This window comes from Vidua chalybeata, chromosome 2 (assembly GCF_026979565.1).
Source record: "Vidua chalybeata isolate OUT-0048 chromosome 2, bVidCha1 merged haplotype, whole genome shotgun sequence".
NCBI lineage: Eukaryota > Metazoa > Chordata > Aves > Passeriformes > Viduidae > Vidua > Vidua chalybeata.
Genome location: NC_071531.1, coordinates 24595988 through 24622701, shown reverse-complemented (window position 1 = coordinate 24622701; position 26714 = coordinate 24595988). Strand labels below are relative to the sequence as shown.

General features: G+C 45.5%; 2 protein-coding genes across 10 annotated transcripts in view; one reads left to right on the top strand and one right to left on the bottom strand.

Moving 5' to 3' along the window:
- Positions 1–839: 839 nt before the first annotated feature.
- On the bottom strand, positions 840–7801 carry ING1 (inhibitor of growth family member 1). Of its 3 annotated transcripts, XM_053935928.1 has the most exons (3): positions 7378–7801; positions 6463–7163; positions 840–2469 (listed from the first exon to the last, which is right to left on the bottom strand). In XM_053935928.1, the coding sequence occupies exons 2-3, from the start codon at positions 6602–6604 to the stop codon at positions 1766–1768; spliced, it is 846 nt and encodes a 281-aa protein (XP_053791903.1). In that variant the 5' UTR covers positions 6605–7163; positions 7378–7801; the 3' UTR covers positions 840–1765. The 3 variants fall into 3 exon arrangements, with proteins under 3 accessions (XP_053791903.1, XP_053791902.1, XP_053791904.1); XM_053935927.1 differs by having other exon boundaries at positions 6463–7801; XM_053935929.1 differs by lacking the exons at positions 6463–7163; positions 7378–7801 and adding an exon at positions 4222–4390.
- A 134-nt stretch (positions 7802–7935) lies between these two features.
- Positions 7936–26714, top strand: part of CARS2 (cysteinyl-tRNA synthetase 2, mitochondrial) — a 43674-nt gene continuing 24895 nt past the window's right edge. For 5 of the 7 annotated variants that reach the window (XM_053934386.1, XM_053934383.1, XM_053934385.1 and 2 more), the window contains exons 1-6: positions 15873–16131; positions 16706–16756; positions 20890–21007; positions 23638–23709; positions 24288–24393; positions 25110–25193. In XM_053934386.1, coding sequence (XP_053790361.1) covers positions 15902–16131; positions 16706–16756; positions 20890–21007; positions 23638–23709; positions 24288–24393; positions 25110–25193 — 661 coding nt within the window. In that variant the 5' untranslated portion in view covers positions 15873–15901. Of the gene's footprint in view, positions 8910–15872; positions 16132–16705; positions 16757–18814; positions 18995–20889; positions 21008–23637; positions 23710–24287; positions 24394–25109; positions 25194–26714 lie in introns of those variants that run through there. The other 2 variants (XM_053934389.1, XM_053934387.1) reach the window with 2 other exon arrangements.

Below are 26714 nucleotides of genomic sequence, written 5' to 3'. Positions count from 1 at the left end.
TGGCTAGATCCAAAACCTTACTTCCTACAGAAAGATCTTCTGGAATACAAGGGTCATTTCAGTGGTATGGTTTCACTGTTCAGGAAACAAAACACCACCATTATACACAGAATGTTCAAAAAAACCAAACAACCCCAGGCTCCCATCTTTTTATGTGAGTCTTTGCCTGATCCACTGGATTTCACAGCTTTTACTTCCATGGCCTTCCTACTGCTGATCCCGTTCCCTTCTCGCCTGGATGAAGGCCCGCAGGGTGACAGGGAGATGAAATCTGCTCACCCAGAATGTCGGCCCCTCCAGCCACGATGGTGAAGGAAACAGCCTGACCAAGCTTCACTATCCACCCAAGGGACAGAGCACTGGATGCCTGGCACAGTAGCTGGGTCATAGCAAGTATGTTTTTGTATGGGGTGACCATGAAGAATAAAAAGGCCTGCCCTGGAACAGATGCAGTAGTACTTCGAAAATGCTGAAATGCAAAAGATCCCAGTAACAAACACGGAGTCATTTATATCCACAGTGAAAAAAGCATTAAAAAAACTGAACAAGACCAGCTCTGTACTATTGATTTTCAGATACATGTCTGGGTCTGGGAGTGACTGCAAGCACAAAATGAGAAGATTTGGATGGAAAGTTGAATGCTATTTTGGCTCTCCCACGACCTTGCTGGCCATACGTTCTATGAAGATTCTTCATCAGAACTGTAATTTGGTTACCACTACAACAGTTTCAGGCTTCCCAGCAGCAGCTTGCTGGAGCTGCTGAGGTCAAACACGAATTTCTTGGTTTTTTGAGCTATATGAATGATCATTAAACAAGATTGCTAAAGAAGCAAACTGTCAAAGTCATTTCATTTATTTCTCAATATCACATCTGTACAATTTTCATACATACAGCAGGAAATGCACATTGGTTACACAATGGCATTTGGCTGCATTTCCAAGTATAATACAGTAAGTGCAACTCCACTTAAAATGTACATTTATACAACTTAAACAAATTAAGGATTGCTACACCACTATCTGTGACAGTATAAAGCTTCATTTATGTTATGTCTCATTACTAAACCACTTCCTGGTTAAATACAAAACATATTCAATCATTTAAAAACGGCCTTTGTGGTACCTGGCCAGCATATAAAATATTTGTTGTTTAAAATTTAACCATTAACTTTTTGTTTTAAAAAATAATCCTCTAAGCCTATTTAAACATTTGCTATTGAACTGTTATGCTGACACTTTGTAGCAGGAACCAAATTTTACCCTTCTTTTGTTTGTTCTTGCTTATCACCAAAAGTTACATTTGCAATGTATTGCAGCTTTATTCAGATACAGCCAGGTAGTTAAAGTATTTATCAATTTTGCTCAAAAGGTAAATAACATTTTTCATTAAAGAAAACAAAATTACATTTCAGAGATATTTGTCAAAATTTTATATGGGTAGAGTGCTACCAGCACTAAAAAAAAAAAAAAAAAAAAAAAAAAAAAAAAAAAAAAGAAATTAAGAAAATTATTAATTTATCTTTTAAGAAACACCCGAATATTCTTATAATTTTGGAATACATTGGTCCACAGACCACATGTTTGTTACAGCTTACCAAATGAAACCCAAAATTTCTTATTGCCGTCCCTGTAACAGGAATGGTTCAGTTTTAAACCTCCTTTAAAAATATACATTTTACAATCTTTCACCTCAACAAAGGTGACACTGACAATAAATACACTGGTTTGGTGGGTTTTACCCTTCACTATGAAAAGTCCACAAACTACCTGTTGTACGCCCTTTCTTTTTTAGATTTCTCCAATGCTTTGTCCATAGTTTTCTCGTTTTCTCCTCTACATTTGGGGCAATACCATTTGCCCTTTGGTTTATGGTTGAGTCCCACACAAGAGAAGTGAAACCATTCAATGGGGCACTCATCATTATCACATCCTATCATTTCTCCATAGGAGACTTGGTTGCACAAGCAGTATGTTGGCTCATTAGGGTCAATAGGAAGGTCAGGGGGAGAAGCTTCCCGCTCTGCTTTAGCCTTGGATCGTTTCTTCTTCTTGGATGTTTTTGCTTTCTTCTCCTTTGGTGTTCCTGAGGTGATGTCATCATGATCATGATTATTTGAGGCATTTTCTCGATTCTCATTATTCCGTTGCCTCCTCGATCTCTTGTTGTTGGGCTTTTCAGCCTGTGCGATTGCCTCATTCTTCGACTTATCCTGGCTGGCTTTCCCACTGTTTCCAGTGGTGTCATTAGTCTCTTGACAGGTCTCAAACAGTTCCACGTGGCTGTCCACTTGCCTTGTTCTGTTCTCAACGAGCTCCACCATCTGACTGACGATTTGGATCTTCTCGTCCCCCAGTTCCTGACTTCGAATCAAGGCTCTCTGTATGCAGTGCAACATTCTTCTCTTCTGCACAGCATCTGTCTCCCGTTTAAATTTTTCATAGTAATCATCCAGGTCCTTCAGAATCTCTGCAAAGAAGAAATAAAAACTATAAATATTTTTGACAGGGAGAATGGCAAAACAAAACCTCCCCTTTTTTTCTTCCGTGCAGCAACAACTTCTTGTAACGTGCGGCACCGAACAAAGACAGATGCCCTGAAGCTTGTATCTGACAAGCAGCTCATGACTCCACTGGACTACTTTTGTTCTAGGTGGTCCCACAGGAATGGAATACAAATGCTGATTTAGAAGAAAAAAGTGACTAAATACATTTTTACGTATGTTGGTAATACTTTCCTTTAAACTTTTCAGTAATTAGAAAGAACTGACTAAACCAATACACATACCATCAAAAGTTCCAAGTTAACTGCAAAATTAGAGGGGAAATGAATGGACATTTTCTGTATAACAACATTAACATTTTCAGTGAATGACAGAGTGGGACAGAAAGAAAGCACAAACCAGTGTAGAAGCACATTGCTGTGTTATTTGACAGGAGATGCAGAAGCACCGAATACATGGTCTGGACCCAAAGCTATTTCATCCAATACTGTTGAGCTATTTCTGCTGCAAATATGAAGCCATTTAAATCCCTGGATTGCAGAATTAGGATTACAATATCCAGAATGTTTAGATTATTTCCCACCTATACTTTCTGTAAAATAGATGTAGCTATTCTTTAAAACACAAAAATATTATCTTCATTAAATATTTCCTGCAGAGCAGGAGGTAGAGTTGAAAGATAACATTAAAGATGATAGGCAACAATGGGGAGCAGCTAGAGCTTCTGCTTTAAAATATGTTACATCCTGAATTGCACCTCAAGGATTGTTCTGTTTATAAAAAACAATGCACAAAGTATCTAAAGTTTCAAGAATGGCTCTAGAAACCTATTTTTAAGAAGATGTTTTTGAGTTTCATTATGATATACAAATCAACTACAGCATATGGAAAACTCAGCACTCTGTATTAAGTCCTCAAAACCACACTGAATGTTTTTCCTGCATCTCCTTTCTTCTCTGAATGTTTTTCCTGCATCTCCTTTCTTCTCTGAATTTTCCCTTTGTCACAGGTTACAACAGTCTGTCTTAGAGAAGCAAAATATATTAAATATATATATAAAATCTGACCTCAATTAATCTAACAGAAACCAGGATCTCTCATACATGCCAATGGCATTACCAAAACTTTAAAAAAAAAAAATTATCTGTTATTTATTTATTCATGGGAGAATATGACACACATGCAAACCAAGAGTCACCCTGTGGTTTAGGTTTTGGCTTTCCTCGGCAGAGTTTTTAAACATACATGATATCCAGCGAAGATATGGAAATATTATGCAAGCTTTACTTCAGATTTTAGAGCTGCAGCTTGTCCTTCACACATTGGTTAAGCACGACCTGTCAGCTGTTCTGCAATATAACCTATCTGACCAAATCAGTATTCCGTATGTTATTAACCATTTTAAGGAACTGGTGGTGGTGGTTTTTTTTAGCCTACCAAAAAAAAAAAAAAAAAAAAAAAAAAAAAAAAAAAAAAAAAAAAAAGCCCGAAACAAAACAATAAAAAACTACCAAGAAGGAATCCAAACCCAAGATGCCACCAAAAGATCCTTCAAACATACAGCAGATTCTAGCAGATTCATTCAGGAAGGCTGAAAAAGCAGAGTTACTGATTTTCAGTGGCTGAATTGCAGAAGTTTTATGCGTTAAGTTTTGGCACTTGACTGATGTCATCAGCTTAACCCATCTGAATCTGTCTCAACAATACAAAACAATTACCGACTGAAGTTCGGCGTTGGCAAAACTTCGGTTCTAGCACTGCACGCTGCCATTCCCGCCCGGCAGCAGCTCCCGGCGCTGCCGTGCGGGAGGAGCCCTGGCTGCAGGCTGGGATCCTGCAGAGCGCCGCCCAGCGCGGCCCGGCACGGCCGTGTTTGGTATGTGAGACACGGAGCGGGAGCTGCCGCAAAGCCGAGGGTGCTCAGCACCGGCGCCGGGAGCGCGCTGCTCGCTCGGGGCTGCCTGGAGCTGCCCGCCTCGGCAGCCTCAGCTCACGGCAATTCCAGGAAACCGCGCTCCCGCGCCGTGCTGCAACAGCGGGAGCGGAAAGCTGCGCTCAGAGCCAGCGGCAGCGACCGCACGCTCCTGGCATCACAAACACCTCAACCGGAGGGAAGCCATGCCGCCAGAGCTTGACTCTCAGCGCAGCTCCGCAGCCTCACGGGGGCTGAGACACCGCGGAACGACGGCGAGCGGGACACGGGCGAGGGCCCGGCCTCCTCCCCGCCCCTCTGCGGCGCCCGGGGCCGCCCCGGAGGTGACGGAGCCGCCATTGTTCTCGGGCAGGAAACCGGGACGTCCCCGCGGAACGCGCGGCGGTCCCGGGGCCGCGAGGGGGGGGGCGGGGCGGCCCCGCCCCCGTCTTCCCGAGCGGCCCCTCCCGGGGTAACAAACGAGTGATTGACACGGAGCACCGGCCAATCACGGCGGGCGGGAGCTCGCTCGTACCCGCCCCCTCCGGCCAGTCACGAGCGAGGTGCGGCTGGAGCAGCGGCGCCCCCCCCACCCCGGGACACGTCAGTCACTCTCCGGACGGCCAAGGCTGCCCCGCCCCCTGCTGCGAATCCGGCCAATCAGAGCGCGCCGGCCGGGGCCGGCCGAGATATTCAAATTAACCCCACGGAAAAGTTGCTTCTCGAAACGTCACGACGGGGCGGGGCCGCGAGACGGGTCGGCCTGGCCCCGGAACCAATCCGCGTGGGGAGGCGGGGCACGGCCGGCCCGTGGGGACGCCCCCGCCCTATCAGCGCCCCCGACGGGCGTGGCGAACCGCGATATGCTAATGAGGTCCGTCTATAAAAACAGCACGGACGCCCCTTCCCAGCACAGCGCGGAGGTGCCCGCTGGTCGTGGTTCTGTGGGGCGCGATTCCCGCCCTGTCCTTTTCTTCCCTTCCCACCCCCGACAAGCTCCCGCGGGCTCCTGAAGAAGTTTCCTCCGGACCATTCCCCCGGGAGCCGACGGGCTCCTATGGTGAGCTGCCCGAGGAGCGGCTGAGGCAACGGCAGGCAGGGCTCGCAGCCCACCGCCCCTAAGGCCACATGCACGGGGGCGCGGGCAGGGAGAGGGGGTCCCCCCTCCCGGCACCCCGGCTGTCACCGCTACCTGCGGCAGAGAATAAAGCGCCCCCCCCCTCCCCCTCCCTTCCCGAGCGGACGCTAGCGACCAAGTGACAAAGCTGCCCCGAGTCCCGCAAACCGGCCTCCCCTTCCTTCCCTCCGCCCGTGGGGACGGGGACGGCGTGCCCCGGGCGCGGGGAGGGAGGGGGGCGCTTCAGCCCAGCCGTAAACGCGACCGTGTGTGTCGTCCCCCCCCACTCACACCGCACACGCCGGTCCTGCCCCCTCGGCCCCCCCGCCCAACGGAGCGGGGTTGTTTCACCGGGTGAAACGAAACCCACCGAGGAGGGAGCGAAGAAAGCACACCCTGCCCCCCACTCTCGCCTAACCCCCCTCTCCTCCCTCCCTCCTTCAGTAGCTGCCTCTCTCCCCTACTACAGCCATAATGAATACTGTACATTCCTAAATGTTGTGCTGTAATCTCTTCTCCCTCTATCCACCCAGCACTTTCTTCCGTACCCCCAAAACCTTCCACCTCAGCCCCACGGCCAGGGACGGCCCCCCTTTGTGCACCGCACACCCCACTTCCCTGCCCCCGCCTTCTTGGCCAGCAATTTACACAGAAAAGCAGAGTCCTTGCTTAATAAGAAAAGCCGGAGACCTTTTGTTCCGCCCCATGACAAGAGCTAACGCTGCAGATCAGTCCCTCTCTCTCCTCGGATCTTTCCTCCCGGCTTTCTTCCTCCTTTTACCTCCCAAAAATAAAGCTACCATCCCTGTGGGGTGCAGAGGGGCAAACGGAGCCGAGGCTCAGCTCTAAAGAAAAGAAAGGGAAAGACACCCTTCCCCCCTGAGCCCCAAACCACACACACGGACGCACACATATATAGAAAACACTTACCTTGATATTTGGCGTCAATTTCCCTCATCAAGGAGACATTTCTCTGCAGATCGAAGGGCATAGACTCGATGGAGTCCAGATAATCCTCCACATAGTTCACTAGGTGAAGCTGGTCTCCGTTTGCAGGACTCAACATTTTCATCCGGCAAAGAAACAGAAATCCTTCCCCACACGTCTCTGTGTGAGAGCAAGTGCTGCTCCCTTCAAAGACGGTAACCCCGATGAAGGTCTCACTCCCTGCCCACCTCTCTCGGTAGCTCCCCCCCAAAAAAACGAGGGAAGCTACATCTGACTCGTCTTGTGTGAAAAAGAGGGAGAGAGAGACACACACACACCCTCCGCTAGTCCCCTACAGCCAGCAGCAGCTGATTGAATGGCTGTCGTTGTGGGTAATTCACGAAGGAGGTGGTAAGAACAATCAGAGGGATTTGTGTGTGTGTGTGTGTGTGTGTGTGTGGGGAGGGGGGGAGGAGGAGGAGGAGAAAGGAGGGGGGCTTAAACCAGCTCCTCCGAAACAATCTGGAAACAAAATGTGCTCTGCAAAGTGTCTGTCAGAGGCAGCGGCAGCCCCTCTGCCTGCGCCAGCGCCGCTCTGCTCCGCTTCTCCTCCGCTCCCCCCTTCCCCGCTCTCCTCCTCACCGCCGCCGCCGCCGCCGCTCCCCGGCGATATCAACGCAGCCTCCTCTCTCCCATACGCCGCGCTAGATCCAACGTGGAAAACCCAAATACCAGTTTCAAACACTTGGGAAACATTCGGCCCCGCCAGCCAGGGCGCATGCGCTCTCTCCCAGCGCTGTGTACACACACACACACACAGACACACACTCTCTCTCTCTCACACACTCACCGCACACACTCAATCCCTTCCCCCGCCCGGAACCTCCGCATATCCATCGTCCCGCCTCCCTTACTCACGTTTGGGGAGGGAGGGAAGGCGACGGGGATGCGGGCCGAGCCAGGGGGCGGGCGGCGCAGGGCCGGCGTGGGCGTGGGATGAAGGAAGCCCCGGGGAAGGCGGAGGCTCCGGTGAAGTTGTGCGGAGGCTGCGAGGCGAGCGGCCCGCGGGGAGGCTGGGGGGATCGCGGGGGCAAGTGAATGCTTTTGCGGTAGGGTACCGGGACTTTGGAGGAGTCTCGCCTCCTGACACCTCGCCCCGGGATGGAGCGGCTCCGAAGCCTTTCTTAGGAGAGGGGAACACTGAGAACCATGCGACGCCACCCCGCGCTGCAGGCAGGGCTGTGCCCGGCGCGGCGCCGGACGCCGAGGGGAAACGGGGAACGTTCCGTCCCTCCCTCCTCAGCGGGCACCCGCATCCATCACCCCGCGGCGCCTGACAGCCGCCCCAGCCAATCAGCGCGCCCCTCGCGTCCCGCCCCGCGGCTCCCTCGGCCAATCCCCGCTGTGACACCGCTGCCCGGGATACCGCGCGCCGCGGCAGAGGGGGCGGTAACGCCCGACGGGAGGGGGCGGGCCTGCGCACGCGGGATTCCTCTGGCGACGGGGAGAAAATGGAGCCGTTAGGGACGCAGCGCGACTACGTTCCCCAGCGGTCTCCGGGCGGCTGCGCATGCGCGAGGCAGGGCTGGCTGGAAGGCGGGAGGGGAGGAAAAGAGAAGGACGGAGGGTGGCCGGCCGGGCGAGGTTGCTGCGGCTCCTTTATCCCGCGCAGTGGCGAGGGAAGGGTCACCGGGGAACGCCGCCGGGGGCCGCGTTGTAGAGGAGGCCGGCGGCGGAACGCCCCCGCCCCGCATGGTTGCCGGCGGAAAGGGCTCACTACCGGCGAGGAGGAGCAGAAGGGGCGCCCGGGTACAGCCCTGTGCTGCCCGCGTTCTCCCCGCCACAGTGACCGGGCAGTCGTGCCGATGAACCCCGCTGTCGGTCAACGTTTCCTTTGTGTCCTGGAGTCGCTGCCATGTCCCGGTGCCTGCAGGCACCCGGCTCTGCCAGGATCGGGGAGCGAGGAGCGGGGAAGGCGGGGCTGGAAAGACCTACCCCCGCTCTGCTGAAGCAAAACAACGTGCGCTTTCTGCCTCTTGTATTTTTTTTAGGAGACGTCACTGGCAATCCCCTAATTTAGGGGAGACTGAGTCATCACTTCTGAGCGCCCAGACTCGCTGGTGCAGTCGCTGCTCAGTGAGGCCCTGACGCTGTGCTCGCTGCAGGAGCGGCGGCCTGGCTGGGCACCTCAGCGTCTCAGCCCCTGTTAAATGGTTTTGCTGCTGCCATCAGCTTGGTGTGTGAACGCCCAGAACTGGGGTTTTCAGGGAAGAACAGGCAGCTGTTTAGCAATACTTCCAATATCCTCCCTCCCACCCTCCAGTGGGAGACATGCACCCATAGCTTTTGAGGAGTGGAGACAACACCACAGACCAAACTTTTTGAACTGATACCGACCCGCTGTTTTGGGCAGATGTCAGAGGGCACTTCCTTGTTTTCTGCAGATCCCTGTAAGTTCTCCCGCTATTTTCTTTGTCTCATTTTCTATTTCCAGGGGCCGCTGTAAAAAAATGAGTTGCTGAAGTAAACCTCACATACACAAGATCTCAGGTTTTTAACTTAGAAGCACCATGGCATCTAGGCAGTGCTCCAAGCCAGTGTTTCTAGACCTGTGTGCTTTGGTTTACTGTGGCATGGAGAGGGAGTTGTCTAATGGCTGCACTGGCCTGGGAATAGGTATTCCTATTCCAATTCTAGATTGTTGACACCTATCTGGTAGTTAAAGGCCTCTTGCCTTCAAGAAGGTGAGCCACTGTCAGCAATTAAAGGTAGTTAACAGTCCCCTGGGTAGTGTAAGAATCCAAGCCAATAATTATGACTCAGTAGAGGCAAGACATCTGAAAAGAATACAGATGAGTCCAAAAGAGTCATTCTTGCAAAAAAGGTAATCATTATTCTAGACACACACAAGTAATTACATATATGAACAAGAAATTATTTTGTAAAAGTACTTGCTAATTTACTAAACAGGAACTTTTGTCCCCCCTCTTAGTAAAAGAAAAATTAGGAAGGGAAATGCTGAAGTGTAATAGTAGCCTGCTAAGTTGCAGCAATACTATCTTTCAACAAAAGTATTGATAGTTCAGATGTGCTGAGTTTAGAGAACTTGGTATCATTTGGTTCTTAAAAGTGCTGTCTACTAGATCCTCTTCTGTTAGCTTCTCATATGTTACTAGAAGAGTGACAGAGAAAACCATCATGGGACTTTGCACAAGTCCTTGGGACAGGAAGGGACTGAGCTCCCTTGAAAATGCATTTGGTATCCTCTATGAAGGTTTTCTTTTGCAGCTCTTAAAGATGATGCTCAGTGCTTTGTATAGTGCTGTAATGAAATACATACCTGTACCCAGAAATATCAATTCTCTGCACCCCCCTCTAAGTTCAGCAGCAGGTCAGCCATTGTTTTAGGAAGCTGGGTTGGAGGGGAGGGAAGGATAAAATCAAGTGTATGAGTACAACTCTAGAGTGGAAAGTTTTAGAAGGTATGGAGCTGATGCCCACTGCCCATCTCTGCTTTTTCTCCTTCTCCTCTGCTTTCTTCTTATTTTGGCCTCTTGCCTCTGACCTACAGTAGGTGAGAGATGGGAGATTTTGAATAGAGTTTCAGATGTTTTTTTCATATTAGGGGCCCATTTCTAACCCTGGAGAAAAATTCAAAAGTAGAAGTGAATGTCATGTGTCAAAGAAGGAAGAGACTCTAGGGCTTCATTTTCTTCCTATTTCCTGTATTTGACTAGAGGATAAAAGTATGTATCTCTTCTCCTTTGGCTCCCAAGCCCCATTGCTCTGTTTATAAGAAATCTTTCCTATTTAGAACCCCGAATATCTGAGATTTTCAGAAGTTTCTTGAAGCTGTTGCCTTACTACAGATCTAAACTCACATCAATTGGAATCATGGGAACTTACAACCGGATCAACAACTTGAACAATAATTGTGTCATATATATACTATGTGTGTATATACAAAATATACTTCATATAATAGAAGTGTTTTAGTAATTATAGTTGTTCCACTCATTATGGTTATCCCAGCTGATCAGCACAAAGTTCAAAATACTTCATATGAGGAACATAAAATCCCAAACCTCCAAACGTTCCACAAATGCACATACTGCGTAGCTGATATGAGGAATTCTGGCTGCCTGCTTTCTCCTTCTCTGCCTTAGCTGAATATTGCTATATGAAATACTTTGTAATCATTACAGCTGTGTCTCTGTTAATTAGAAAAGATAGTGTCTTCTGATCATTTGTCATTATACTTTATAGTACAGACGAATCAGATGGGTTTATTCCTCCTAATGAATTGCTGTTTCTGCACCATTTAATAGCTTAATCCCTCTTCTATAGTTACATATGCTGGGAGGGTTTTTTCCTTGCTTGTTTGTCTTTTTATTCTTTATGAGACTAAATTCATGCTTACGTGGGTGATGGTAATAGAATTTTACAAGTCTGTTTGTTTTGCTTGTGGTTTAAGTTTTGAAATAAAAGTGCAAACAATTAACATGCAAGATGAGCAGAGCTGAGGTTTGCAAGTACGAAGACCAGCAGAGTCATGGCTCACCCTCTCATGCAATATGCATTGTCTGTACCCTGGATAGTATATACTGTTTACAGATATTTAGGCCAGAAATAACTGTTCATGTAACCAAATAATGTTGGATGAATAGGTTCTAAAATCTGGAAAACAAACCTAGTTGTGTTTGTCCTTTTGCTGCTTCCCAGTAAGGGCTCAAGAACTTCATGAACTTTCCAAATGCCTACCTAACATTGGCCTGCCATTCTAAACTTCTCCCCTTTTTTATCAGGTATTTCACATCTCTTCTGCTTGCCCCAGGGCAGTTGCACTCACTGCCTCTTCTCACACCTGTTTCCTGGCTACTGCCTTCTTTTACTTGCACCTGCTGCACTGGTGCACTCCCAAAGCATAGTGAGCTTAAACAGTATTACACTGACATTAAAGGTCAGCACAAAATTTTGACTGGAACAAGTAAATGTGCATTGCAGTAGAAGTCCGAGGCAAATACATCTGAGTTGTCCCAATGTCAATGGAATGAACACAGATCAAGGGCAACATATTCCATGGGCTTCACATTTCCTTTAGTGAATTCAAGAGATATACCTCAGCAGTTGGAAACCACTGACTGAATTCATACCAACCCTCAGACTTGTTTCTGTCAGCTGTGGTGCAGGACCTAAACACTCCCGATGAAGAACAAGCAGTGTATGTCAGAGCAGTTGGTGGGTAGGTTTTCTGAACAGTAGTAGGTTGTGCTAAAAGCTAATAGACTTCTGGTAAGAGCAAGAAAGTTTAATTGGTTATATATGCCCACCACCACCAAGTTTTCTCTTGCAGTGTTACTCCCTGTCCCCAGAATGACTCTTTTCAAATAGGTTTCTCAAGATGATTTCTCTCTTATAAAACATACTCTTCACCTTGCAAATATTTTGTGGAATGGCCACTCAACATTTACAATATTTCTGAGCCAAGCATTTGTAGTAAGATTGAGGCAATTTTCAGTCTCCTTCTAAAAATCAAACAAGATTCTGAAACAAACCAATAAGCACCTAGACTTTGTAAAAATAAAAAGACTATAAAAGTTAAGTCAAAATGTGTCTGTAATTACAGATTACTACAGAGCACCAACAGAAATTCAGTCCACTGCAGTGAATTTAGCTCATCTTTGCTTCTGGTTTGTAATTGTTCAGCTTCCTTGCAGGTTTCTGAACTAGAACTTGATGAGAAGGGCCACAGATACTGGAAACATGCTCTTGCTTAACACAGCAAATGCAACCTTTTTCCTCTGTCAACAATTCTAAACTGGTGTGGATGAATTTTTTAGAAGAAAAAATACAGCACCTTTAGCAATGAGGGAAAACTAAAAAATTACAAAGCATGTGTCTCCTAATGCTACATGGAAATGGAAAACTGTTTTTTTAGCTTTATTCATGTATAATACAAAACATGCTCTGGGATCTTACCTCTGGGGGCAAATGTTATGGGTATTCCTGGGACTGGAAGCTGGAAAATATAGAAGCCAGGTGAGCCGAAATCCCCAAAGATCCTCCCTGCTCACCACAGAAATGTTTCCAGCACTGCTGGTGGACAGCACACACAGCTGTGCTTCTAACAGACTTCCTTCATGATCAAGGATGGAGGAGAAACGTACATATTGCCTTCTTACACACACAGATAAAGGAACAGAAAACATAGAGATCTCTTCTAAGGTGTTCAGGAGTCACCCCTTTACCTCTGAGTTTCAGTTTTTGATTTAAAGGAAGTTTTAGCCTTGATGACTCCTAAGAAAAACGTGAGAACATGACCTGACAATATTAAATACATGTGTGTCCTCTTGAAACAACAGTTTACCTGAAGCTCAGACATGCTGCAGTGGGATTGTGACTAAGAGCTGTACTGCTCTGCAGATCACATTTCCTCCTGCCTATTCAGCAAGTACTGAAGTAACAGGAGTACAGCAGGCCCAGGCCTGGCACTGATCATGTGTACCTTGGCTCCAACTACTCACAACCTCCAAAGGCATCTTCTACTCCAGGTGGAAGCAAAGGTCTCCTGATGGCATAAAATATTTTTCTGCTATTCTGTCTTTCTGGTAGATGACTGTTGTGTCCTTGCACATGTCCCAGAGCAGGAGTAAGGGTACATAGGTGGCATAAAGTGGAGGTATGCTTACAGACACAGACAAATTGATTCTGAGAATGCTGGTATTTTTAACGTGAATGATTTGGTTTTTATCCACCAGGATTAGTTTTGCTTTTATTTGAAATTAGGTTCTTTTTGTACTTCTGTGTTTGAGGAACACTTTCCACAATTCCACTGGATGTATTCTATTGCATTAAATCTCAAGCATGAATGATGTAAGCTGTTTATTTCAGGCATTTAATAATTGTGGCTTTTCCCACCATCAGAAAATAACATTTTACAGCAGGACACAGAGGTTTTGGAACTAAATGCTAAAAGCCAGTCTGGCTAGCACAGACACTAAGCCTTCTGAAACCAATGGGAAAGGAAAGGCTCTTGCATTCTTCTGATCTGTTGGCAGTTTCATCCATGATAGCTAAACCTGGAATTAAGCCTAAAAAACATCCATTGTTACTTAGTATTGATTTAAACTCCGTAAAAGTACTTGGAACCGTACAGAACAAAGAAGACAACAGAGTTAATGACAACCCTTAACTAGATGTGTGTTGAACAGCAAGACATCAAAACCAGCTCATTATGGAAGCTGAAATAATTGGCTTGTGAAGCTTCCTGAGAAACATACAAAGCAAACATTTACAAAGGTTATTGTGAATCCTGAATTTCATCCTAGGTAGTCTTAAATTAACAAGCCCATAAAATAGGTTTGTTATTTGATCAAAAAGTTCAGATTGTTAAATGACAAATTCTATGGAAAGTACCTATTAAAAGGAAAAGGGAACATTTGCCACTGGTAGGGCTTTATATCTGATATGATCTAAAATTGAGTAAGGTGTAGACACATCAAGTATTATGTAAAAGCAATAATTTTAAGTGATCTTATTACTTATGAGAAAAATCTATTAAAGTCATTCCTGGCAGATAGAAGAGGAAACAATACAAACACTTCTGTGAGGCAACCTGCAACACCCAGTCCAGAAAAGCTGTGAGCATTCAGTATTACCTTCCTCCCAAAAGCCAGCAAGGTGCCTTAGCAGGTAACACAGTGGTCTGAGAGACCTGAAAAGGCTCTGTCCTGAACAGCCTGTTTAGAGGGTTGTGTGGAAGACAGTCAGGAGCAGGACAGACAACGTGCTGGCACTGGCAATTCACTCACTCCCCTTGTACAAGAGCAAGGGTGGCCACAACTGGAGCTCACAGGCCTTGAGTTCAACACATGCCAAGAGGGTGCTTCCTAAAGATGGCACTAGACCTGCAGTACTCCTTGGCAAAGGCTGGGATTGATGTGGGTTCACAGAGAATGGGGAAATTAATGGTACAGCAATCTATGAGGATGGGTACAAAAACTTGGGGGGGGGGTGAGGCAAAAAAAAAAAAAAATCACAGGATATTCAGCTGAAGATGCCATCTGGTTGGAAGCTGGAAAAATATCTGGGGAAATATTCACAGAATCATAGAAAGGCTTGGGTTGGAAGGGACCTTAAGGAAGATCCAGTTTCAACCCCTCTGTCATAAGCAGAGACACCTTTCACTTAGACCAGGTTGTTCAGAGCCCCATCCAACCTGGCCTTGAACTCTTCCAGGGATCAGACATCCACAGCTTCTCTGAGCAACCTGTTCCAAAACATCCCTACCCTATGAGTAAAGAATTTCTTCCTAAGATCTACCTAAATCTGAGTTCAAAACTGTTCCCCCCTTGTCCTATCACTATCTGTACATGTAAAAAGTCGTTCTCTCCCTTTTTTTGTAAGTCCTCTTTAGGTACTGGAAAGTGTTGTAAGGTCTCCCTGGAGCCTTCTCCAGGTTGAACAACCGCAACTCTCTCAGCCTGTCTTCATAGGATACCTGTTCCATCCCTCTGATCATCTTTGTGATAATAAGCTTGTAGAATTCTCACTTGTTTCGTTGGTACCTGCTCATAGTCACTTTTGGAAACACGGTACTTGTTTAAAAATACTTTTGGTACCCTTATGTCTGTTCCATTACACTGTTATTCATTCTAGTTGAGTAGCTTATAGTTTCCCAAGTGGTTCAAAATACTGCAGCCAGTTAAGCTCCATTTCCTCGATATGCTCTGAAAGAAAGGAAAAAAAAAAATCCCCAATGAGGAAGCAGACCTTGATAGTCAGCTGGGCTAAAGGCCAGGGTACCTCACCAAGTACATGGCAGCACTTGCTGTCATTTTTGAAAATGTCTAGGTCAGGTAACACTTTATACAAGTATGTGGGAGTCAAGAGGGGTGCATTAAGTGTTTTCTGAGACTCTGGTTTATTAAGTCCAGTTTGGGAATGTCATACCATGTTTTATTTTCAGGAGCTAACATGCTGCCAGCCGTTCTCTGACCTGAAAGGCAATGCAAAAATAGATTCACTCCCTAAAGTGACCGAATTGACTTGACACAGTGGAGACCATTATGCTGAATCAGTCACACATTTCCTACAAACATGTCCCTTAGAAACCTCGCTAAGAAGAAGCCGCGCTGGGGTTATACCGAAGCACAAGGCTAGGTGGGCGCCGCGCCACCGGCACCCGGCCGGCCCAAGCCCCGCACCGCAGGCTCAGCACAGCACAGCACCGTACAGCACCGCAGAACGCGCCGGCAGCGGCCGGGGCGGAGCGGCCGCGGCGCGGGCCCGGCAGGAGGCGGTGGCGCCCGGCCCGGCTCCGCCCGCAGGCCCGGCCCCTTCCTGCGCCCCGGCCGCGGCGGCCCCGCTCTCCTGCGGGTCGCGCCCAGGCGGCGCAGCTGTCGCGGCGGGTTGTGCCCGCTCCCGGCCGCGGCCGCGAAACATGCCGGCCATGCTGCGCGAGGCGGCGGCGGCGGCCCGGCGGTGCGGGCTCGGTCTCGGTCGCGGTCCCAGTGCCGGCCGGGGGCAGGCGGGGGCACGGCGGTGCTCGGGCGCGGCGCGGCGGCGGCAGTGGGCGCCTCCGGCGGGGCACGACAGCGGGATCGTGGCTTACAACAGCCGGAGCCAGAGCAAGGAGCCGCTCGTGCTGGCCACGGAAAGAGTGGCGACCTGGTAGCGCCTTGCGGCGCGGCGGGCGGGCGTGGGGGTGGCGGGGGTGACGGGAGCGCTTTGTGTCCGGAAACAGCTCCTGTGTCCAGTTCTGGGCTCCAGTACACGAAAGACATGGAGCTACTGGAAGAGGTCTAGAGAAGGGTCACAAAGGTGACTAGGGGATCGGAGCATCTCTCTTGGGAGGAGAGACTGTAGGAGCTGGGCCCGTTTAGTCTAGAGGAGAGAAGACTGAGAGGGGATCTCATTAATACATATAAGTATCTCGAAGATGGGTGCCAGGAGGATGGTGCTAGGCCCCTTTTGGCATTGCCTAGTGGCAGGAGTGGCCATAAACTAAAACACAAGAAGTTTGACCTCAACATGGGAAAGAACTTCTTTATGTTGAGGGTGGCAGAGTACTGGGACAGGCTGTCCGGGTGGCTCATGGAGACTCCCTCTCTGCAGAAATTCAAAACCTACCTGCACACATTTCTTTGTCACCTGCTGTAGGTGACCCTGGTTTGACAGGGGTTTGGACTGGATGATCTTCCAACCCTAGCAATTCTGTGATTCTGTGTGCCTCCCCTCTCTGCAGGTACAGCTGTGGGCCGACGGTGTATGACCACGCACACCTTGGGCACGCCTGGTGAGTCGTGGATTGCAGCGTGGGGCCATCCAGGCAGATACACAGTGCTGGACACCCCCACACCAGTGGTGCTGGGGGATCCAGGCAGATACACGCAGCTGCAGTGTGTGTCTTGGTGACAGAGCTGTGACTGGTGACACAAGGCCCAGCCCTTCACCTCCTGTGCTGTGCAAAGGGCAAAAGTCTGTTATGTATTTTTATCTCTTGGGCTGGGGTAGTCCGTAAAGGGGCTGTTGGTTCTGCTGCCTGGCAGAGGCAGAGACAGTGTGTGTCTGTGTCGTGGGAAGAAGCATTAGGAATGTGTGCAGTTTGTTTGGGTAGGGTGAGTTGTTACAAATCATATCAGCATAATGTGACCTCTCATATGGAGGAGTTGTGATCCTGGAGCAGAGCCTTTCAGCTCTGTGAAAAGATAGTTTCACCTCGGGTTTAGCTGGGACACTGTGTTGGCACCAAGGAAAAGCCATGCAGGGTTGGCTAATAGAAAGGTACTTTCAAAGTTCATAGATGAACACATCACATCTTAAATCTCAGAAAGTCCAGGTAGCTTAAAGGCCTTTTTGCAGAGTGACACTGCAGTGGCTTACTATGTTTAAAAACAAAAAATTAATCCACATCATCATAGATTTTTCTCTGTAGTTCATTAGGACTGTTAGAACAATAAGTTGGCTTCATTAAAGTACTTTGAAAAAGTACTTTAAATACACCGGAAGAGGTTGCTGGCACTTGTTTCAAAACAACACACCTGATGAGTAGACTTGCAGGTTGTATGCTATTCCTGTGAAACTGAGGGGGGTTGCAGCAGCTCAGGCTGCTCTTAAGGTTCTGTCTCTGTGTTCTTAAAGAGCAAGTTGTGTAGGGCTCTTTGGAAGAGCAGGGGTTTATCAGGTAATTGCCATCTGTATGAAGATCAGATATTGTGCATTTCAGTAACTGAATAATTCCTGTTCAATGTAAGGGATTTCACAGCTTCTCATCCTGTCTCAGCTTCATTCAGAAACTTGTGTTGAATCTTGCTCATGTTGAACTGAGCCATCACAGTAACTGCACAACTGCTACTTTGTTCTGTAAAAAGGAAGAATTAAAATACCAGTTATGTGAAAGTACTGTTGTCAGTGCTAATGTTAATGCTACTGTACTGTTGTGTATATGTTGTGGTGTCTTTTTCCTCCTTGCTTTTGTAAAGTCTCAGCAGAAAACTGACCTAGCTTTTTACTGGTGACCTAAAAATCAAGAACATGATATCTTGGACTTGTTGTTTGTACTTAGTATTTTCAGGGGAACTTTTTTTATTTGAAAGTCATAGTAATTTGTGTATTTAAATCTACAGCTCTTTGTGATACAGGGTCCATTACAGTTTACCTTGAAATAATTATGATTTAAAATCATCATTTGAAAGTAACTGTGTAAAATAGATGGTTATAAATTTCTTGTCTTTATCCCTCAGTTGAGATTCTCTAGTGCGGTAGGGCCTGTCTTCCCTGACATGGTGTAATAGGGAAGGGAATTGTAGAGATAATTCTGTCCTAAGGGGTATAGTTGATCTAGACCACAATGTTTTATAGAGGTGGAGAATTTCACCCTTTGGTCTTTGTGGGTTTTAAATGTCTGGTTTTTTCAGTGGTTCTCTTGCCCTCAGACTTTCTTGATTACAAGAGGGAGTAGAAAGGCCTTGCTTACACTTGCCTGTTTTTTTACCCATCTTTTCTTACCCATGTCTAAACTAGCAATTTCAAGCTTTCCCACTGTGGAGGTTTGCTGTACATCTGTGTCACCTGGGTCTGACCTCTTCACATGCTCATTTAAGAAAGAATGGTTAGTGCTGAATATTGTATCATGCAGATACACCAGGTATAATTCTCTCTTTTAGCAGCTCTTTAAGCACCTTCACGTGTTGTTCCTGTTGCCTGACAAGGTGTCTGCACTGAAGACCTTTTGCTGTCTTTCCTCATCAGTTAAACCCTCTGGCGTGGGAGGAGTTGGCTGTTCCTTTCCAGTATATCTGGTCTTACACATGTCAGTGTTGACATCCTGTTGCTCAGCTGATTTATTCAGGATGGTGGAGCGCTCTTGGTTCTATCTATTTATTTATTTTAAAAATGGTATCTTTTTTTCCCCAGTAGCTAGGTCCAACCATAGAACAGCTGAAATGTATGCTGCTGTTGGGGGCCAGGAGAGGCACTGGGAAATAGCATAAAGTCAAATGGAGTGGTGGCTGTTGCTACTCTGCTACTCCTGGTAAATACTATCATTTTGTTGTACTCCTGCCACATGTTCTCTTCTCACTAGAATTCCTTTTTTTCCCCTCTGTCTTACATTTGACTCGTGTCAAACACAACAAATGGAGCAGGTAATAAAGCAGAAATGAGTAATAGAAATGAATTTGAGATCCTTGAGGAGAATTTGGAAATAATGGCATTATTTTTCTCCTGTCCTCTTTCCATTCCACAAGGAGTTCTTGTTCCTCTAAAAAATTTAACATCCTCTAGTATGTTGTGCTTCCAATCTTAAAAACAGATGCTCTGTCTGCCTCCATATGACATTCAACACCCATTCTGTATAGAGGAAAAAGTAAGACAGGCAAATATTACAATTTTTTTTACCCAGTTCTGGGTCTGACTTGATTGTACTGGTTTGACCTGCAGCCTGGTTGGCCTCCAGGTTCCTGGCTGAATGCTTTGAAGTAAGAGTAAAACTAACCATGAGAGATTTCTCTTGCACGTGCTCTGCCACCCCCTGGTCTTGACTGTCTGTTTTGGCTGGGTTTTTTTATCAGTCCTGAAGTGGTAAAGTCCCTGTGGTATCAGGAAATCTGCTCTTGTTCTTGCAGAGTTTCTTCCATTAATTCAGTTGGAAGATGAGAGGAGAGGGAACAGTGTGAAATTTGTGCCTGCTCTGGGAACAGTGACTGCAGGGCTGTTAAATCTAATATCAAGCTTTTGATGCTGGCATTGTTCCTCTGAACAGGATCCAAAGGCCAATTTAATATTCTTATGGAATCGTGTCACCACATTAGATCAACCTTACTCCCAGTGAGCTGCTATTCATTAAAAACTATCTCCCTGGCAGCAAGGCTTTCAGAAAGTCTTTTTTCAGCATGGGCATGGCACAAACAACAGCTAAAAGTATTTTTCTTCATCAAGATATTATGCATCCATAAATCAGTACCTTAGTGCTACCTGGCACCTGCAGTGAAGGGTGGAATTCCATTTCTGTAGTTGCTTACACTTCTTTGTTCTGATGGCCATGGGAGTTGCAGTTTGTGTGATGCTGTGGGTGAAATAGGAACCTGTAGGTCTGTGAACCTCCTTGCTGGCCCTGGGGAAAACAGAGCCCAGAAAGCCTGAGGATTCTCATAATCTTGCAGGACAGACACCTTCTAGTATGCCACCTAGTAATTTGGTTTAACTCAGTCAAAGTGTGTTTTGAGAATTACAAATGGAGAGTCTGTGAGCAGAAGGAGCTGCAACAGCCCTATACAGCTTGTATATCATCAATCTATCAGCATTAAATACTGTGCTTTGTGGCAAAAGCCCTGAATAATTTTCAGAATAACTTTTATTCTCAAGTGTAAATAAAACAGAATAAGCTATAGAGCATCTACTCTTTGCTATCAGAAAAGATCTGTGGTCGTGTATGAATGAAATACCTTATTGGTGGCTGGTATGTGTTGTTACTCAACCCTAAGAAAAATTAATTTGAATTCTGCTTTATTTCTCCCTGTTCTTCTGCTGCATGATTTTTGGAAACCTGTTAGGGTGTACTAAGCCCAAGGGATGTATTTCAAGAATATCTGATCTCTGTGTCTTATTTTGTCCTGTTGGCTTTGAAAGAGTCTCCTGGCTCCTGTAGCTTGTGATATCCTTTGAATAAAGAGATGCAACAAAAGAAAACACTCAGAAAATCTGATGTAATGTGTCACTAATGCCAGAAGAGGGTAGGCCAGTTCAAGGGAAATTTGCTTGACTTTTGTGCAGGTAGCAACTGGTTTTGGAAAAACACCTTATGCACTGAAGATATTTTCATTGCAAGTGTTGGGATTAATTAGATTGTCCCGGTGGCTGTTGGTTATTTTTGTTTAACTTTATTCTTACTACTGCATGTTCAAAAGCTTGTGTTTCTTTCTTTTCCAGCTCCTATGTTAGATTTGATATAATTCGAAGGATAATGACAAGGTTTTTTGGAATTGACGTTATCATGGTGATGGGGATCACAGACATAGATGACAAGATAATAAAAAGAGCCAATGAGGTAGGTGTTTGCTGCAGTCTTTGACTAACCTTTTGGTATTTTCTAAGCAGCTTATATAGGAAAATTAACCTGGGTTTGGGGTTCTTTTGTTGAGTTATGTTTGTTTTAATTAGTAGATAATAAATGTTGAGATTTCTGGTCCCCTAGTGTGGCTGTAATAGGTCTGGGAGTGAGGAGGGCTGAGTGTCCAGAGCTGTGTGGGGGTGAATGGGTACAGCTGTGTGATGGGGGAGGCAGAGAGGGAGCTAGCTTACAGCACCCACAGCTGGGATTCTCCTGCCCTCTCCCCCTGCATGAGAGTCTAGCAGGGAGCAAAAGCCCTGCGTGAATCCTCAGCACAGTGAAATTATCCCAAAACTTAGCAGCCAGAAGGGTTCAGAGTGAGTTCTGGAGAAGTGTTGTGTACGGTGATCATGAAGGACAGCACATAGAGCACTGCCGCGTGGGGGCGGAGGGCAGTTCTGGAAGGTGCCGAGCACCATCTAGCTGCAATGTCAGCACCTTGGAAAGCTTCACCAGGCCTGGCTGAGGCTGTCACCCACAGGAAAGTTAACATTGTGTCTAGGGGTAAGTCTTGATAAGACTGAGGTTGTAAGTGGTTCTCAGTTGAATTTTAATCAGACCTTTTTTTTCAAGATGAGCTTGGTGAATAATTTCTGCAATTTTTTTAAATGGTTTTAAAACCACTTTTTGAGCACTGAAGCACTAAGAGTGTATTCTGTGTTTTTATTCTGCATTTTAAGTCTTTTTGTTTATTTTGACTGTAGAATCTATAACTCATGTCTTCGGGATCATAAGTGAATGTGTTGGATTGAATTGCAGTTGCAAGCTTTAAGATAGTTTCTTGGAGCCAGAGAATTTGACAGCTGTTCCTTTTACTTATCTTTAAGTAAACAGTTACTTATCTTTAAGTAAACAGTTACTTTCTCAGTTAAATACAGGCCCCTGCAATCGAATGAATACTAGCACACCACTCATGTAGAAATATGTCTGTTCCCGTAGTCCATTTACTTGCTGTTTTCTAAGGCAATAAACAATTCCAAAACAAACAACCCTCCTCCAAAATTCAGGCATTTTAAATCCATGTTTGCATTTTAAAATTTTTCCTTATTGTGAGAACATCTTAGACCTTTTGTGTTTGAGGAGGGGGGAAATGACATGTTCTTGAAAGATGTGTTGCTTTACTGCATTCTTTGGTTCTATGAAGTCATCTTTTCTTGTTTTTTTTTTTTTTTGGTGACTTTTTGAAATGTTTGGTCAATCCTTTTGTTTGGATGGCCAAGGCCTTTACCTCAGTAGCCTACTTTTGTTGTTGGAACCCGTGCATCTGAAACATTACAGTGGTAGAATCGACATGCCTAAGCTTGTTCTTCATCCCCTGGTGGGGTTCATCTGGGGAAAACCTGAAAGCTGGTGCTAGTTTAAGATGAACGTGCTGCAAAGTGGTCCTTTGAGAGAGAGATGAATCTCTTTGTGTGTTGAACATCCGTCTGGATGGGAGGAAATTCTCTATCTTCTTTCTGTAGGCACCTTTGTTTCTTTCTTGATCAAAGAAGTAGCTGAGCTGTCTAGGGAGATGAATCCAGTCACTGGTCTGTAGGCAGAAGCATGTCTTTGTTTTTTGGTGCTGAGCACTGTCCTCATTTCATTGCTTCATGAACATCTGGACTGTCTTCACCAGAACCCCTGCTTTGGCCAGGACTTTGTACAAAAAGTGGTACCCACCTACTCTCTCAAAATCAGAACCCATAAAGATGCCCCAGTAATGAACTGGAAGTGATGAAATGGGATTTATGTTATTAATGATTCAGTTACCTGCAAGATGGAGAGACTGACATTATGTTGTCTTCTCCCCAGTAGTTTATTCTCAGATAAGATGTAAAAGCATGCATTTGAAACACTTAGATAACATGCTGCTGCTTGCTAGGGCAGCTGTCATGCATCTTTCAATCCCTGGCCTCTTCTGAATATTTGAGAACACGTACCTTACCATGTACAAGTTCCTTTCCTTTTGGGTTGCATTTTCTCATCCCCTCTGCAAGAGGAACCTGTTTGTGTCCCATGAATGAGAAATGTAGAGAAGGTGCTTCAGAAACGCCAGACTTGGCAAAGCGTGGAACTGGCTTTCAATATTGAGATCTATGAGTACCCATGATCTGCTGAAATAGCTTATTTTTCTTAATCATTGAAAATTAATATCTTGTTTCATTCTGCAAGTCTCTGATCTGTCTTTCTGGCACGTAGGTGGTATTGGTGTTTCCTGTCAGTAAGTTGAATGGTTTTTATGTCCTGTGTATGGTAGTATATTTTGTCACTAGAAATGAATGACTCTCTCAAGAGGAAAATAATAGAGAGGGAAGGAGTTTATTATTTTAGTCTTTGGTTGCTTTCTCTTAAAAGAGCTATATCAATATTTTGGAAATTGAGACGCATAAATGAAATACTACTTCTAAGTTATTTATAACTTACATCTCCTCCCTGTCAATGGTAGATTAATAAGCCTTTCTGACTCTTTACCTTGAGGGCTCTCTAAATCTTCCAATTAGCTATTAGCTGTCTGAGAAAAAATTGCCATATTTTATGTCATTACTCTGACTTATGATTTGCTAATCTGCTTCTCTTTTTTTTAGATGAATATATCACCAGTAGCTCTTGCTCGTATTTATGAAGAAGACTTTAAACAAGATATGGCTGCCTTAAAGGTACAAATACTCAAGATTCTAAATTTAAGAGTATTTCTAAGCAATTATTTTGGTAAAGAATCTGGTTTCAAGGATTTGATCTGTAAAAATAAATTTGTTGCTTGGAAACTGAGTGCTGATTTACTTTTTCATTCTTCTGGAATGATAACTGCACACCTTTTGAGTAAAGAAATGTGGGGAGAAGCAATCCTGAGCTTTGGAATGAATAAATGAAACTTCGGAACAGTATTTTCCCATATTCAGTAGATCCTTGATTCACAGATATTGCATATTTACAATAATGCAGAAATAGCCTGATTGAAAGCACAGGGAACACAAAATCTTCTTTCACTGATTTCAGGTGACTTTGCTTCTTTTCTCTCTCTGTCAGAAGCAGAGAGTGAGTCACTGGGAAAATCAGGGTTTTTCTTTGCCACCCCTCAAATATTTTTTCTGTTTGTGTATTAAATACTGCTTATGAATTTTTTTATGGTACTTGCAACTTTTTTTTAAAAGATAAAATTTAGCTTTTTAGTTTGTTTCTTAGAGTGAAGGAACTCATTGGCAGTGTGTTAATGCGATATTACTCTTTCTTTAAGGTCCTTCCTCCTACAGTGTATATGAGGGTGACTGACAATATTCCTCAAATAATTTCCTTTATAGAAACAATAATTTCCAGTGGACAAGCTTATGCAACCTCACAAGGTAAGACTGAGCAAGGTAACTCCTTGTTCAGCACATGTATAGGAAGTCACTGCTCTTAGTTAATCTTGTTTTGGAATCAGATGAGATACCTTGCGCCAGGCTTCCCTTCTGTTGCTTAATGGGGTTGTGAGTGACTTGTTTGTGATCACATGAATGGGCAGAACAGCTATTACTCAATTCTAAGTTAAATGTAGCTCATTATTTAATATAATTGTTTACTGTAATAAACTGCTGTCTAAACTCCTTGGGGAAATCTTGGCCTGGTTTCTTAAAGAAAGCTGCGGGAAACCTCTGAAGAGGAGCTGTGTATCTCCTTTGTGCTGAAAAAGATGTGTCTGCAAAGCAAAACGTGTGGATTTCTTTTTTAGCAGAGCTGGTGATTGTAGAAGGATTCAAGTGCATTGTAACTGGACTAGGTGTAGCTTGAGCTGCAGTAGGGGAGGGGATTGCTGATTGTGCATGGGTAAGGAAGAACCTGGGAGATCTCCAGAATTCAGAGTTATGCTATGGGCAGAATGAGCATGTGCACAGAGGTTACTGAAAAGCTGGATAACATGGAAACATCTGCTACTACTTTTGCAGTATTTCTGAATTTCTAAATCAGAATTTCAAATGGGAGTGGAAGAGCACTGTGTTTTGCTTTTGGGGAAATGTTACCAAGTTCTCATCAATGTGCCCCATCTTTGCTATGCAACTAAACGTTTCTTTTGTATTAGGCAATGTTTATTTTGATGTTAAATCCTGGGGAAGAAGATATGGAGTATTAACTGCTATTAACCCTGATACCCAAGATGAAGCAGGTAAGTTCGTGGCACGAGCTTATTTGCATTAATGCATTGTTTGAATGCATTTTGCATCTATGTGCAAACTTTCATTCGAAAGTCTGAAACAGTTTTCTAACCCATTGGGTATAGCTAACTTCTGGTTAATTAGGATTACAGTGCTTTTGTAGTTATTTTATGAGGCACTCACTGTTGCCAGTGCAGGAGGAAACTTGGTTTTTCTTACTTTTGTCTTTCCCTCTATACCTTTGTTCTGGTACCTTAGAACAATTAGGATTCTTGAGCCGTTTTAATTAAATACTTGGCAGTGGTACATAGAAACTTCACAGTGAGGTGGTGTTCTTGCTGTTGCAGTAGGCAGCAGTGAGGTACTCAAGGGAAAACACAAGGAAACCTCACCTACCATGTTCTTGTTGGGGCAGTTGCACTGCTCTGACGTTAACTGGATGAATTGCTTCCTTCATTACTTGTCACTGGGCTAAGCAGCCTCTTCGTGTGAGGGTGAGTATCATGAAGAGAATCTCTTCATAGGCTGTGCTAAAGCAGGCCTATACCCTGGGCTGTGGGGATTTTGCTCCAGTTCCTGCTTTGCAGGATTGCTGAACCTCTCTGTAATAAGGATCTGATCGGGTCTCTGTGTCAGAGAATTTTATTCAGGTCTCCTGCATCCTTTTGCAAACTAAAGTTCAGTATTTCATCATTTAAAAAAAAAAATCTGTTTGTAATTACTGAAAATGCCTTGGAGGCTGATGCTCAGGTGCAGCCAGAACTTCTCACAGCTCTACTCTGGAGTTGTTTCAGCATTACAGCTTACCAAGGGCATGCGTCTTGTCAACAGTTATTTAGAGGTAATTACTGACTGCAGAGAGCCAGCAGCCTCCTGGGCTGCACAGGGAAGAGCATTGCCAGCAGCTCAGTGGAGGTGATCCTTCTCTGCTCAGCACTGGTGAGACATGCCTGGAGTGCAGGTCTGCCACTGGGCTCCCCAGAACAGCAGTGAAGAAAGGCCAGCAAAGGACCACAATAATGATGGAGGTAATGGAGCATCTTTCGTATGAGGAAAAGCAGACAGAGCTTGGACCACTCAGCCTGGAGAAGAGAAGGCTCAGGGAAATCCTACCCATATGTACTCATACTGAAGGAGTAGAGCAGATGGAGCCATGCTTTTCTCCGTGGTGCTTGGTGATGGGACAAGAGGCACTGATCACAACTTGGAACATGGGAAATTTCATTTCAAGCTAAGAAAAATCCTTTTTACCCTGAGGATGGTTAACACAAACCATGTTGCTCAGAGAGGCTGTGGAGTCTCCATCCTTGGTGATAATCAAAGCCTGACTGGACACCATCCTGGGCAGCCTGCTGTAGCTGCACCTGCTCTGAGCAGGGGGTTGGATTAGACTGTCCCCAGATGTGCCTTCCAGCCTCAGCTGTGACTGATTATGTGTTTTACCCTGCTTCCCCTCTAGTCTCAACTAAGTGCATTCTTATTTCTAACGATTTTGACACTTGTTTTTCTTACAGTTGAGAAGTTGAAGAGTG

What these genes read in the sequence shown, in the direction of transcription:
- ING1 (XM_053935927.1), bottom strand. Translation starts at nt 6,604, where the DNA reads ATGAAAATGTTGAGTCCTGCAAACGGAGACCAGCTTCACCTAGTGAAC. An exon ending in AATTGACGCCAAATATCAAG is followed by an intron (nt 2,470 to 6,462) that starts GTAAGTGTTTTC and finishes TCTTCTTTGCAG; the next exon opens with AGATTCTGAAGGACCTGGAT.